The following is a 14906-nucleotide window of genomic DNA, read 5'->3' on the forward strand; positions in this document are numbered from 1 at the left end:
ACTGCCATAAAGAGAAAGAGAGAAGGGCACCTGAGTGGTTCAGTCAGTTAAGCATCTGACTTCAGCTCAGGTCATGATCTCACAATTTGTGGGTTCGAGCCCCACATCAAGCTCTGTGCTGACAGCTCAGAGCCTGGAGCCTGCTTCAGTCTGTGTCTCTCTGTCTCCGCCCCTGCCCCACTCATACTCTGTCTCTCTGTGTCTCAAAAATAAAATAAAAACATTTTAAATAATCAAGATGATTGTTAAAAAAAAAAAGAGGAAGAGAGAAAGCTTGCTTCTGTGTTGGGCTTACACTGGGAATCAGAAGAAAACTTGGAAATTATCTACGTTACATTCCCAATTGAAAAAGAAAAAGGGAAAAGAAAAATACAGCCTCCAAAAGCAACAGATGAGGGAGGGGAACCATAGCTGAGAGTGTAAAAGAAAGTGGATAAGAAAAAAACTGGGAGTTCAAATATATAATAATAGTAGAGATTTAAAATCTATATGAGAGGCAATACAGAGAAGTACAGAAGTTGGAAAAAATCTAATTAGTATTTTAACATATACATGTGAGTTGATCTCCTAACACAGAAGGAAAAGGACCAAGATGTAAACAAAGCATATTGATAGATTAGAGGACAAAGACCACAAATCCAACCTACAAATAACTGGCATTTCTGAACTGAAATCATAGGCAAACATACCACTGAAAAATTACTCCTGAGCTAGAAAAAAAAAAAAATCAAACATATTTACTTTTATAAATAGTGAGAGGATTCACTGTGTTTCTGAGAAAACTGTTGGGGGAAAATATCTATGCCTAGAGGTAGCAGAGTGGAATATCTTATTTTAAAAAAATAAAAAGGAGGGGCACCTGGGGGCCTCAGTCGGTTGAGCGTCCGACTTTGGCTCAGGTCATGATCTCACAACTCGTGGGTTCGAGCCCCGCATCGGGTTCTGTGCTGACAGCTCAGAGCCTGGAGCCTGCTTTGGATTCTGTGTCTCCCTCTCTCTCTGCCCCTAACCCACTCGCATTCTGTCTCTGTCTCTCAAAAATAAATAAACATTAAAATAAATAAATAAATAAATAAATAAATAAATAAATAAATAAATAAATAAATAAATAAAGGAAAAAACAAAGATGCGGAAAAAAGAGTTTATCTACACGGGAACAAAAATTAAAGTAGCCTCAGCCATCTCCTCCACAGCAGGGAACACCAAAAGTCGATAGAGCAATGTCTAAACATCTGAAAATTTCTGACTTACAAGTTGCATCTTAGCACCTACAGTGCTCACCTACAGTGAGGCACACTGTAAACAAATAAAAGTTGCAATGAAGATAAGAAAATTAAAAATTTAATGAATTTATTTTATATATCTCTACCTATTGTACCCTTCTTCTACTTTCAAGTTTATTCACCAATTGGTCTTTTCCCATTCAAACAACAGATTTATATGACATCTAATCTTTCTGATACCAGTGTCATTATTTTTATAAGAAGATTATCATATTTTTATATAAAACAAGACTTTTCTGTAAGCACACAAGAGAAATTGATCCACCATTGGTGATGATTTGAGCTCTTTGTGCTTTTGAATACTGAGTGGGACTTGTAGAGACTAACTTGTCTGCATGTATGCTAATTAGGCCAGAACCAGGAACTAATGGTATATGAGTTTGACCAAAGTTATTCCACAAATAAGAAGATACAGAAAAAGTCGGTATCAGAAACTACAGACTCTGCTATTCTGAAAATAGATGATAAAGCCATATATTTTTAAAATATACTACCAAGTGCCATTAAAAAAATAATTGGTGGGGCACCTGTGTGGCTCAATTGGTTGAGCATCTGACTCTTGATTTCTTTCCATTCAGGTCATGATCCCAGTGTCACGGGATGGAGCTCCATGTGGGGCTCCACAGTGAGCATTGAGTCTATTTGGGATTCTCTCTCTCTTAAAAAGAAAAGAATTAGTGTTCAACATTTTTTAATGAAAGAAACATTCCCTTTTTCTTCACAAAGTCTTCATTAAAAACTAGATGGGGTAGCTGGGTGGCTCAGTCAATTAAATGTCCAACTCTTGATTTCGGCTCAGATCATGATCTCACACTTAGTGAGATGGAGCCCTGCATGGGCTACTAGACAGTGTGGAGCTTGCTTGGGATTCTCTCTCTACCTCTCTGTGTCTGCCCCGCCCCCGCTCATGCATGCTCATTCAAACGCTCTTTCTCTCAAAATAAATATTAAAAAAAAAAAAACTAGAGGGGCACTATGTGGCTCAGTTGGTTAAGCATCTATCAATTTTGTCTTGGGTCATGATCTCACGGAAGGTTCATGAGTTTGACCCCATGTAAGGCTCTGTGTTAACACTGCAGAGCCTGCTTGAGATTCTTACTCCCTCTCTCTGCCTCTCCCCCACTTGCATGGGCTCTCTCTCTCCCAAAATAAACTTAAAACAAAAAACTAGATTAGCATACCTTCTTACTTCCACAAGCTTTCACTCATTCACCTGGCACCTGCAATATCCCAGCACTTTGCTGTGTGTGTCCTCATAGAAAGGAATGTCAAATGTTTCCTGGGAAAATCAAAGACTCTAAAAGAAGGAGTCTAGAAGACTTGAATCCAGTTCTTGAAGAATTGAATTTTGACACATGAATGAGGGCTTACCAAGTAGAGACAAAGTCATGTCAAAGAAATGGAAGAGCTCTTCAACAAAGGGCCTGAAAAGTTTGCTAAGTTTTAAAAATAAAGTGCCAATACATGTGCATAGATTGGGTAAAGCATAGGCTGATATGGTCCAATGGTTCCCAACATTGGGAGGGACCATTCTCAAAGAAGTTGTTTGGAAATGAGTGAGAACATAGTTGTCACAAATAGGAGGGTGTGTAGTTTGCTATTGCAATTTAATGCTCAGGGAACAGATACAAAGAGCATCTACAAGGTATGAGGCAGCTCCATAAAAATGCCAGATGAGGCCCCATTAAGAAACACTAGGAAGTGGGTTAAAAGTAAACAAAGCCTTGAGGTGCCTGGGTGGTTCAGTCAGTTAAGCGTCAAACTTCAGCTCAGGTCATGATCTCATAGCTGGTGAGTTTGAGCCCTGCAGTGGGCTCTTCACTGACAGTGCAGAGTCTGCTTGGGATTCTCTCTTTCTCTCTCTCTCTCTCTCTCTCCTTTCACCTCTTTCCCCTCCCCTACCTCTCAAAATACATAAATAAACTTGAAAAAAAATTAACGAAATCTAGAAAACTAACCATAGTGTTTCTTAGCATATTTTTGAAATCTGAGATCACAACCTGCATTTCTGTCAATAAATATTTACCTCTAAAAAAGCTGTGTTTTTCCTGAGAAGTGGTATGCTTCTTTCTTTCCTTTGACCACCATGAAGCTGAGAACTTAGTCTATAGGAAGGTCAGGCAGTAGGGGAGTGGGGGGGAGGGAGGAAGGGAAGGAAAGCAGTTTACAGATAACTCCAAAATTCTATGAAGAAATTCCATTTAAAACAGTGAGCAATAAGAAACCACTGTAAGTTCTTGAGCTAGCATAGAGATTATTTTAAAAGTTTTCTCTGAAGGCTATTACATGACAGTGATATGAGACAACCCTAATCTTAAAGATAAACTTGTATTAGTAAGTATGTTCCTGGGTTCTGCAAGCCTATAAGATCAGCACTTCAAGGACTTTAGTACCAAGCTCTTTAGAGGTACCTCTGGTTTTACAGTTTTCAGCAACCTTTCCCTATTCTGGATGCTTTTAGGTAGGATTTATTCTCATTCCCCTACTTTCCAATCCTTTTATACCCAGTCTGCTTGGCCCCTGAAGACATTTGTTTTCAACACATAATCACTAAATAATCTCTATGGCACTTTGTTGTTGTTATAGTTCCTGACTGTGTTTATGACTCAAACACTGCCTCTAGGGTCCCAAACATCTCTAGGCTTCAAAGATATTAAGAATCAAATCAAACTCATACTCGAACAATCTACTTATATAAAGCAGACATATTTTTCCTTAAAGAGTTGCTTATCTTTCTCAGAAATGTATAAGCATAAAGACCTGCTATCAATTTAGAATTTGTCATAAAACGTTATGGCCATCTTGATTGCCTCATCATGTAGCAGTGTCTCATTTAATCCTAAATAAACGGGGAAAGGAACTGGCAAAGGGAGAAGAATGTAAGGAGAAACAATCTTGTAAGCCTACCTATATCCAAATGAAACCAGGGTAGAACCAGAAACTGTTTCCATTAACTTCCTCAATTAAAATATCAATAACAATGTTTAATTTTTGTAATTGCAATCCCTTAATTTGCATTTCTCAATATTCAACATTTCTTTTTAGATCAAATTTTCATTTTGTAAATGTTTCCTCTCATCCATATTCAACTCTTCAGAAGCAAGAAGTAAGGATTCTACTTGGGGTCCAATAATGTTGTTGAGGGACTATGTTTTTCAATTCTGAAAGTATAAACTTAAGCTTTTGTCACTAAAGAGTGAGGCCACTGTTGAGGCGCTTGGGTGGCTCAGTTGGTTAAGCCTCCACCTTTGGCTCAGGTCATCTCAAGGTTCACATTAGGACCCCATCACAGGCTGGGTGCTGACCGCTCAGAGTCTGGAGCCTGCTTCTGATTCTGTGTCTCCTTAGCTCTTGCTCTCCCTCTCTGCCTCTCCCTCACTCACACTGTCTCTCACAAAAATAAAAACATTAAAAAATAAAATTTAAATTTAAAAACTCGTGAGGCCACTATTAAATTGTAACTTTTTAAAGTTATAAACATGATTCACACAAAGTGAGCCTGTGGCAAAGATTTATTGAACTCCTGATGAAGGAGCAAGCTGAATGGGAAAAATTATAAAAATCTTGGAAATAGGGCAATAAAATCACAACCTTCAGGAGTACTTTTTCTACCAGTCAAAAATAATTTGCATCTCCACTAGACAAAAAAATAAAATAAAAAATAAAAAAAAATAACTGCTGAGCCTGGGCCCTAATCAATAACGGTCAAACAACGGTATAGTCCGCTAGATAATTAATTCATCCTCAGGTGGGCTTCTTAGACAAGGTTTCATTCTGAGCTATCCTTTTGCTTTTGCTAGATGTTTATTATTTTTGCCATCATAAACGTGTATCTATAAACCAGTTAACTACCCCGTTCATGATTTGATATTATAAGCAGATAATTTGGGAAAAGAAAAATTGTTGGCTATAAATATTAACTTATTCCTCCTGATCCTCAATGAATATGAAACCCCTTCAAGTTAAGTGGAACTTGGACATTGAAATCACTGGTAATTTAAGACCCTTTGTTTCAAGGTCACACGGACAAAGACTTGCTATCCCCGCGCAGGCTTAAACACATGGTAGTAACCACCCACGTTGTCCGTGAAGGCTCTGTAGTGGCCAAAGAGAGCAGGTCACACTGGGTGCGCCCCCTCCTTCCCACTGCGACTCCCCACGCCCAAACAGAAGCTCGTCCCACCACCGATGGGACGCGGCCTGCATTTCACTAGCAAGCGCCCCGCTTCCCAGTCTTTTGTTCAGGGCTGGGCTGTTAGCCGCCCACCCGCACCCGCCCTTCCACCCCATCCCAGAGTACGATGAGGACCCTACGGTAAGCAGAGCCGGGAAGAGGCGGCCAGCCAAATGCTGTGGGAATACTCACCCAGCTCCGCTCGGCCCCTGACCCCGTCGCCCAGCCCAGGGCGGGCGGGGCAACGGGCATGGGGGAGGGGAGCCGGGGTGAGGTGCCCATCGCTCTGCCCGCTGCCGCCCAACCGGCGGCCTCAAGGAAGAGAATAATGGGCTCCCGAGGGCTACGGAGACCGTAGCAGACGAGCAGAGCCCACGCGCACAGAGGAACACCAAAAAAAAAGCCCAACCCTCCCTCGGCCACCGCTACCGAGGCGACCGAGTCAGAGCATGCGCACCAGCACCTCCCGCGCACCATGGGGCCAAGCTCGCGCCCGTGCCTGACGTCGCCAGCCGCGCGCGCAGGGCCCGGGCCAGGGGGCGTGACCTCCCGGTAGCCCACTGCCACTGGAACCGAGGCCCCGCCCCTCATCTCACCGGCCGGGGGAACCGAACGGCTGCTTTGCGCTCCGCGTCCACAGAGGCTGCCCACTGGGGAGGTGCGGCAGGCAAACCCAAACCTGAGAGACGGGTGCCACATGTTTTAAGGGTCGTTCCACCCCTTCTCCCAACAAATAGTCAAATATCTGGAAAATAAAAGGGTAACGGAGAAAGGGTCGAGCAAGAACCTTCACGGAGGTTGGGGAATCAAACCGGCTAACACCCTAACATACATACACACACTGTAAAACTACTGTAAGCGCCACAATTAAGCACAGGCAGGACTACCTCCTTTAAAACGGAAGACCAGAGTAGAAGTTAGCAATTCGAAAATTGACAATAGTACCATCTGTGATACATATCTCAGGGGAAAAAAAAAAAAAAATCTAGCAGCAGAATTAAATTGGGGGTTGGGGACGGTGGGATAAAGAAAAGACCACAGAAAGATGTAGGAGTAACAGGGGTGATCGAACTGAAATACTGAAAATGCAACAGAAGACATCTGAGGGAAAACTAGCATCTGCTCCTTTTAACACAACAGAATTAAATTTGTGTGAAAAGAAGAGAGTAAATACAGGCAAAGAAGTGAAAGGAAAACCTGCCTTCAAACGTACAGGGAATGGTTATGATCTTGTACTACAGTTATGTAAGATATCACCATTGGAGAAAGCTAGGTGATAGGTACATGAGATTCTGTACTATTTTTGCAGTTTCTTGTTACTCTATAATCATTTCAAAATAAACAGTTCTTAAAAAGGGACAGAACACCCATCAATAGCGATCAGGAAAAGGAGTTGACTAAAAAGGAGCTTGAGGAAATTTTGGGGGGTAATGGAACTGTTCTATACCTTAATTGTGTTAGTGATTACACCTGTCGTTTTGTTTGCCAAGACGCATAAATGGGATAGATTTTACTATATGTAAAATAAAACTCAATGTAAAAAAAGATACTGCCAAAAAAAAAAAAAAAGATACTGCTCGTAAATGAATTTCCTAACATACTTGAGCAACTGTGGATATAAATGAATAAGATAGCTGCCAATTAAAAGTATTCACTGGCTTTTTTTTTTTTTTTTTTAAGTATAGGGCAATGAGTTCTGAGTGAGAACTTTAGTGGATGGGTGTCTCCTTCAGCTTTAAGCAGTTATTTGAAAAACATAAAACTTTCACATACAAAAATAAGAATGCATTGCTTGGCACTGTATTCAATAATCTAGAAACACTTTCATGCATCAACAATACCATGTTAAAAAATTATGCATTTGAGATTTTTTAGACTACTTTTAAGTGTTTATTTATTTATTTTGAGAGAGAGAGTGGGTGCACAAGAGCGGGGAAAGGCAGAGGGAGAAAGAAAGAGAGAATCTTAATCAAGTTCCATGCTCAGATGGGAGCCCCACTTGGTGCTCTATCCCCTGCCCGTGAGATCACAACCTGAGCCAAAATCACAAGATGGACACATAACCAACTGAGCCACCCATATGCCCCTGCATTTGACATGTTTTTAAGTTTCATAGTTCATCTGCCAAAAACAAAAACACAAAGCAAAGTAAATCAGCTAACTTTGATATACTTCCTTTCATCTTGTCACTCTTGGCAAAGTGACTCTTGTCACTCTTGGTAAACTGTTTGTGTTTACCCTACAACACTACAGAGTGCTTTAGGGTGGAGTGTGTCATTGCATAGCCAGCCTCTAACAGAGTTCCTCACTAGTAATAAGTATTTGCTGAATAAAACAATGAATTAATCACAAAGAGAAGGAAACTAAAATTCATTGAGAACCCTCCATAAACCAGAAACATAGTTAACTGTATGATAACTACACGAAGATACCCATTTTATAGACATGAAAACTGAGACTAATGATCAAATCCCTTTCATTCCTTATTTCATTGGATTTCTCCACTTCATTTGGACATGTTGATCACATCTAGAAAGTCTTGTTTCCCTTAGCTTCCATAAAACTACAATCCCCTGAATCTCCTCCGGCTCCCTTGACCTTCCCTTACTTACCTTCACAGGCTTCTGGTTGTCCACTACATTTTAAACCCATGTTTCCCACAGGGCCTCATAGAAGTTAAGCCTTCTGGCTTTTTATTTGTTTTGTTTTATTGAGACACTGTAAAGTAAAAAAAAAAAATTCAAAATAAGTTTATCGAAGCTTTGCATTTAGCGTTTTCCTTTAACCAATGAATATTTTTATTACCAAAAATTACAATGCAGTATAATTGTGCCTTTCACATTACGGGAATTATCTTGTAATATTAATTCACAATATCCTTAAGGTAGTATGGCCCAAGAATGAGACACAAGTATAAAATTGCATGGGAAATGTCTTATTTTCTCAATCTTATAAGAAAGTACAATCATATCACTTGTACATAGTCTTTCGGTTCATATCCCACAGGCCACACCAAGATACAAGGAAGGTAGAAAATGCAGTCTCTCACTAGGTAGCCAAGGGCTCAGTCAAAGCTCGACAGAGTGAGATTGTTTTATTATTAGAAAAAAGAAGGGCAGAATGGATACTGGGGAGAATAGCTCTCTCTGCCACTGCTTGTAGTAGGCAGATCTCTTCCACCACCCTCCAGGAGGTCCTCAGGAAAAGATAAATTATATAAAAGAAAGAGTTAGGAGAGGTAATCTGATTGGATGGCAGAGATAAGAAACATAAACCTGTGTGTACATAGCACTTACCCAAAAGAGTGAGAGAAAAAAAACTGTAGTTGGCAAAACTATAGAGACAGTAAAAAGATCAGTGTTTGCCAGAGTTTGGGGGAAGAGGGCAAAAAGAGAAGGGATGAATATGTGGAGCATACAGCATTTTTAGGACAACAAAATTATCATTTTGACACTAATGGTGGCTATATGACATTATGCTCTTGTCAAAACCTATAAATCTATACAACACAAAGAATTCTAATATAAACTATGGACTTTAGTTAACAACAATCTATCAATATTGGTTCATCAGTTATAACATATGTACCACACTAATGCAAGATGTTAATAAAAGGGGAAACTGTGAGTGGCATACATAAGAATTCTCTATTATCTGCTCAGTTTTCTGTAAACAATATTTTCTAAGAAATAAAGTCTATTAATTTTTTTTAATGATACTGAAAAAAAAACACAATAGTCAATATTAAAGAATGGGGTTTCAGAGAATTGATAATAATTACAGCAGGGTGATTCCAACTGTCCATCATGCCACTTCTTATTTGTTACCTTTTGTATACCCACAGCACATACATATTTGGGGGGGGGGGGTCTGTGTTTTATTTTTATTATCAACCTTTTTGAATGTAATTTATATAAAATAAAATACTCCCATTTTAACTCTACAGGTTAGTACATTTTGACAAACAGATACATCTATGTAACCATTACTACAATCAAAATATAGAACACTTTCATCATCCCAAAGAGTGAACTACTACTCCTTTGCAGTTAATCACTTCCTTGACTCTCGAAGCCTTAGTAACCACTCATTTCCTCTAGATTAGTCACTCTAGTTTCGCCAATTCTAGCAAATGGCATCATACAGTACATACAGTACCTATGTGTCTGGCTTCTCTTACTTGGCATCTATCTGAGATTCATTGATGCATTTATCAGTAATCAGTTCTTTTTTATTACTAATCAGTATTCCACTGCATGACTATACCACAGTTTGTATATCTAGTCATCTGGGAAGGACATTTAGGTTGTTTTCAGCTTCTGGCTATTATAAATAAAGCTGCTATAAATAATCATGTACAAGTATTTTTGTGGACATATATTTTCATTTCTCTTGGGTAAATACCTGGTAGACATATATTTTGGGCTCAGTATAGAAATACAAATTGTGTTCTTTGACTACAATTCTGTATTGATGACATTCCTTAGCTTAGGGCTTGCCTTATTTCATATTCTGATTTAGAGAAAGTTTTGTTGCTGAACTTAAGTTACTGTATGTTTCATTTGATTTTTAGTAGTAGGCATATGTACTCAGAGTACCTAAAGTTGGGGACTGTGGCATGACACTCATGGATTCAATCATTTGTATGGAAATAGCAATGGAAAATTGTCATTTTTTTAATGACAATCTGTAATTATATCTGTGTTTCCTGAGAAAACTTTGTTAGAAAATTTCTGAAGGTTACTGAAAATTAATTGTAAAAGTCTTGACGATAGCAAAGCATAAAGTTAACACAGAATCACAGCAACAAGGTACTACAGCTAACAATGGATAGCAGTAGGATTGGATAGCTGTGCTCATATTTTGAGGATCTTATCTTTGAGGGTCTAGTTTGTATTATGAAAGGTATATATAACACATTTCAGGAAATAAGCCAATTTGAACTGTCTGAACAAAGGTTGGAATACTGTAGTGCATTTTGTTATTTGTCTGTCTTTGTTTTATAATATTCTTATTTGGACATTTCTATCTTTCAAAACACTTGAGGACATTTCAGAACTATACATTTGTTTCAAATTTGTCAGAGGAATTCAGAGTTCTAAAAGCATCACTCTGGCAGTGATCTGATATTACTCAGGTTGCTGGTTTTTTCCCACTGAAATTGGTTGACAACGCCTTTTGTTCTTTTATTTGGGGAGGGGGTCAGAAAAAACTCTGCATATCTCTAGCATATCCTTCTGGGTTATCAGATTCTAGCCTTGTTCATTGTCTGTAAGCAATTTTGCTGTTCTTTGTAAATTGTAGGTTATATAGATATAGATAGATATATAACTTCTGTCCTGCCTGGTAGTGATTTTAATTGCTTCCCCATGTTACTCATGGAAAAATCAGTTCTATCCCATTTTGCCTGGTTCCCTGATATCATATGAGTAAAATGAATTCTTTAACATATATTCGTTTTTATATCTGCATGAAAGGCATGATTTTATCTTTCTCTAAATGTTATATTTTAATAGAGGCCTAGCAATTTGTACCTACAAACCCCATAGGAATAAATTCTTACTGTACACTTTCAGTCCCAAGTCTTACTGAAATGCTCAGTAACTTTGAAGGGAAAAGTAGTCCAGAGTCCATAACAGGGCAGCTGCCCAAGCAAACCAAAACCTTGACCAAGATAATATGAGGCCCAAGAATAAATAAATGAGGGGCGCCTGGGTGGCTCAGTCAGTTAAGCATCCTGCTCTTGATTTTGGCTCAGATCATGATCTCAAGGTTTGAGATAGGATTGAGTCCTGCCTTGGAGCTCCATGCTGACAGTGCAGAACCTGCTTGGGATTCTCTCTTTCCCTCTCCTTCGGACTCTCTGGTACTCTCTCTCTCTCTCTCTCTTTCAAAATAAATAAATAAACTTACAAAGAAGAAGAAGAAAGAAATGAGGAAGTAGATAAGTAGCAAACCATGAATGTGCCACACCTTTAGACTACGTGGGGAAAAAAGATTCAAACACAGTATTTGCAGCACTCTGTATCCAGAATGCATTGATTTGTAAAGCAATGGGTAGAGAATAAAGAAGCAACTACAAAATCTCAAATTCTTCAGAATTTTTGGTTCAAATTCCTTCTACCTTCTAGGACATAGGTTAGATTCCTTTGAACTACACAGCAAGATATTCTCCCTTGCTAGACTTTCCACACATCACCCAGCAAAGAACATACCAGGAGGGTAATGAGACAAGATCAATGTACATACATAGGGTCTGCCTTTTTGCTTACAAGGACTTGAATGTCCTGGTTCAATAATGACCTGTTTCTTTTAATGTTCTATGGCTATGTTTACAGATCAGGAATATATTCTGATTGTAGTATTCAATTGCATATTGATATATTGGCGTGTTATAATGATGTTTTGCATTAAGACAAGTTCAGCCTGCAGCCCTGGAAGCCTTTGTGCAGTTTTAATTCACGAAGCTGCCCTAGATTCAGACCAAATCAGAAGTTGCTCCCAAGGCAATAATTCTCTTTAGACTGCCTCTTAAAATAAATAACAGTAATGTGTGTTTCCTCGGCCCCTTCATCTGCATTATCTTATTAGAGAGATGACAGGCACACTGTGAAAAGGGTACCAATGTGGCATCAAGAAGTCATAGAGCAAGCTTTATTTCTGCACTCACTTGGTATGTAGATATCGAGCAGTCACTTATCCTCTCTGAACCTTAGGATCTATGTATCTACAAAATGGAATTAGCAATAATCCCACCTTTGCAGGGGTGTGAAGAACAAAAAGATATACATTTTCAAACTTATGAGATTGATACATAAGAGTAATAGAATAATACAATAATTAATATAATCATGTTTTCTAACATACAAAGAAGGCCAGGTACAAAACAATATGTTAAAGTATAACTTCATTTATAGTCCTATAGAAAAATGATAAAAGGTTACAACCAAAAATTAACAATGGCCATCCCTAGGTAAGGGAATTATGAATGATTTTTCTTCGTCATACATTTTTGGTATTTCAGATTTAGAAAAAATAATGTATCATCAATGTGTTACTTTTTATAATAAAAATAAAGAATGCTACCTCCAATGAAAAAATTAAAATTGATGTCTGTGATTTTTAGATGAGAGCAAATGATATTAACTTTACTGAATATATATATGACACACAAAAAAAGAATGTTATTGATATAAATTATATCCTGTTGTTCTGTAAAAGAAATAACACTAGAGGCAAAAAGGTCAAATTTAAAGGGACAAAAAGCCAAAAGGTGGTGACCAGCAAAAGACGATAACGGGACATTCCAAATGTATAATTTCTTACCTTCTGCAACCCAGAGTTGGCCACAGAGAATGTCCCTTCATCGTTCAGTCTTCCTCAAATCAAGGAGCTGATGGAATAAATACATAGGCAGAGATAGTAGAAGGATATAAAAAGGCATCCTTATTCTATATGTACTCAAGACATGTCAAGAGGCATATTACAAAACATGAATAATGACAAAAAGAAAGAGGAAAAATGTTAAATGTCAAATGAAATAGGCCACAGTTGAGTAGTGTTGCCACATCTTTGATGTAATGTTTGACTGCTTTGTATTATGATGCTTTTAATTATTTATGCTGTTTGGTATGTGTGATAAAGAGGAGGTAAAGCTTACTGCCATACAGATTTGTCTCTGATATTGGTTCTTAATACACACAGCACACACCCTACTTATAATAGTCAAATGTTCATTATGGTCAATGAGGAAATTTCACTTGGCTGATTGGTCATGATAGCCTCATGAGGATGGTCTGTAGGGTGATGTAACCGCCACCGGGTAAATTACAGCACTTTAAAAGGCCAGTAAAGAATTGCAATGCCTTCCTAGATGCTTATGAATTCTACTAGTTTCAATAAAGCTGTTTAGCTGGAGGTTACTGGCTTGTGTGATACTTGGCTTGGAGATTCCACCAATTGGCAGCTGCCTAGGGCTCTAGCGAGGCTGTATAATGCTAGAAGACATCTGCCTGGAATAAGAACATCAACCCAGAGGATGAAAACACTCTGCCTGTGAGCTATAGCCCTGCCACATCACTATATCCTTCTAATAGGTGCCTTTACTAAGCAGCATATGAGTATGTCATATATCTTCAGCTCTCGGAAATCTAACTAAAACAATCTGGATTGGTGGTATATCCAAAAGGGGATATTTGATAGAGAGGTCGGGCTGAAAATATATATAATGGAGTTATCGCCTACATCTACTTAACTTATATTAACTCTGCTATACGTGTTCGGCAAAAAAAAAAAAACAAAAAACAAAAAACAAAAAACAAAAAAAAAACCCCACACTTTTCTTATAACATGGACCCTAAATGCAAGCCAACAACTTCAACTGGTGTTCAACTCAAGAAACAACCTTCTGTTCCAATAACAGAGGAAAACTGGCTGTGTACGATTTCTTGACTGATAGTATACACACTCAAAATCATGTATACAGTGTTCTAGAGTTTTTTTTTAATGTAATTTTAACTCTATTTCTGCCTTTCACACTGATTTTAGATCCTAACCCCTTTAGAAAAAATCACCTCCAAAGCGGTATTTGGGTGTCACTGATAGTTACAGCTATGGTCACAGAAGACACACTATTCAAGGGAGACTAGATACCGTGAAAAGAAAGTTCTGAGGGTGGAATCCTAGAGAACATGAATATTTTAGAAACAGGTAGGAGAGTCCATGAGGATTCTAAGAGAATTAGGAGGAAGACAAGAAAGAATAGATAATAAAACACCAAGAAGAGAGTTTCCAAGGAGTGCTTAACAGTATCAAATAAAAAGCAAAGAAATTAAGGAATATAAATACTGAAAAGTGACTATTGGATTTGGAAATTAAGCTCAGTGGAAGAAGACACTGATAACTTAGCAAAAGCAGCTTTCATGTTATGGTAGTGGTCTCTTTCTGATGGATTACAAAGTGGATGGGTCTTTAAAAAAATAAATAAGGGAATCAAGGAAGTAAGGACTCCAGCTTTTCTATGAAGAAAAGAAAAAATATAGAGTGGCCGGTAGCAGAGACTCAGAGGCGAGGGAGGGTACCTTAGTATTTCACTTTTAAGTGTGTGTGACTTGATCCAGTCTGTAGGCCAAGCAACAAGAACCAAAAGGAAAGAGGAGACAATTGAGGTACCACAGTGCCTAAGGAAAAAAGAAGTTGAATCCCAAGTACTAATCTGTATTATCTGGAAGGAGGACAAAGGAGACAATGTAATGGTAGGAGTAAAAACATACATCTTTTTTATTTAGGAGAGAAGAAGTGCAGTGGAGTAGGACTTGAGGAAAGTTCATTTCTGATAGCTTCTGCATTCTCTGTGAAATGGGAAATTAGCAGAGCCATTTCTGAAAGTGAGGAGAGGGGCTTAAAAACACAAGTAAAATTTTGTAATTGTCTTTAAAATAAATATGAGA

At 38.3% G+C, this 14906-nt stretch overlaps 1 protein-coding gene across 13 annotated transcripts in view; it reads right to left on the reverse strand.

Moving 5' to 3' along the window:
• ATG10 (autophagy related 10) overlaps positions 1 to 12829 on the reverse strand; it is a 270304-nt gene extending 257475 nt beyond the window's left edge. For 5 of the 13 annotated variants that reach the window (XR_013556212.2, XM_060637763.2, XM_060637759.3 and 2 more), the window contains exon 1: positions 5650 to 5883. Coding sequence is in view for 9 of the 13 variants with exons in the window: in XM_060637763.2 (XP_060493746.2) it covers positions 5650 to 5739 (90 nt within the window). In the remaining 4 variants the exon portion in view is untranslated. Of the gene's footprint in view, positions 1 to 3309; positions 3389 to 5649; positions 5890 to 8069; positions 8176 to 12783 lie in introns of those variants that run through there. The other 8 variants (XM_060637770.3, XM_060637771.3, XM_060637769.3 and 5 more) reach the window with 8 other exon arrangements.
• Positions 12830 to 14906: the final 2077 nt, after the last annotated feature.

Source organism: Panthera onca, chromosome A1, assembly GCF_046562875.1.
Source record: "Panthera onca isolate mPanOnc1 chromosome A1, mPanOnc1 haplotype 2, whole genome shotgun sequence".
NCBI classification, from domain to species: Eukaryota; Metazoa; Chordata; class Mammalia; order Carnivora; family Felidae; genus Panthera; species Panthera onca.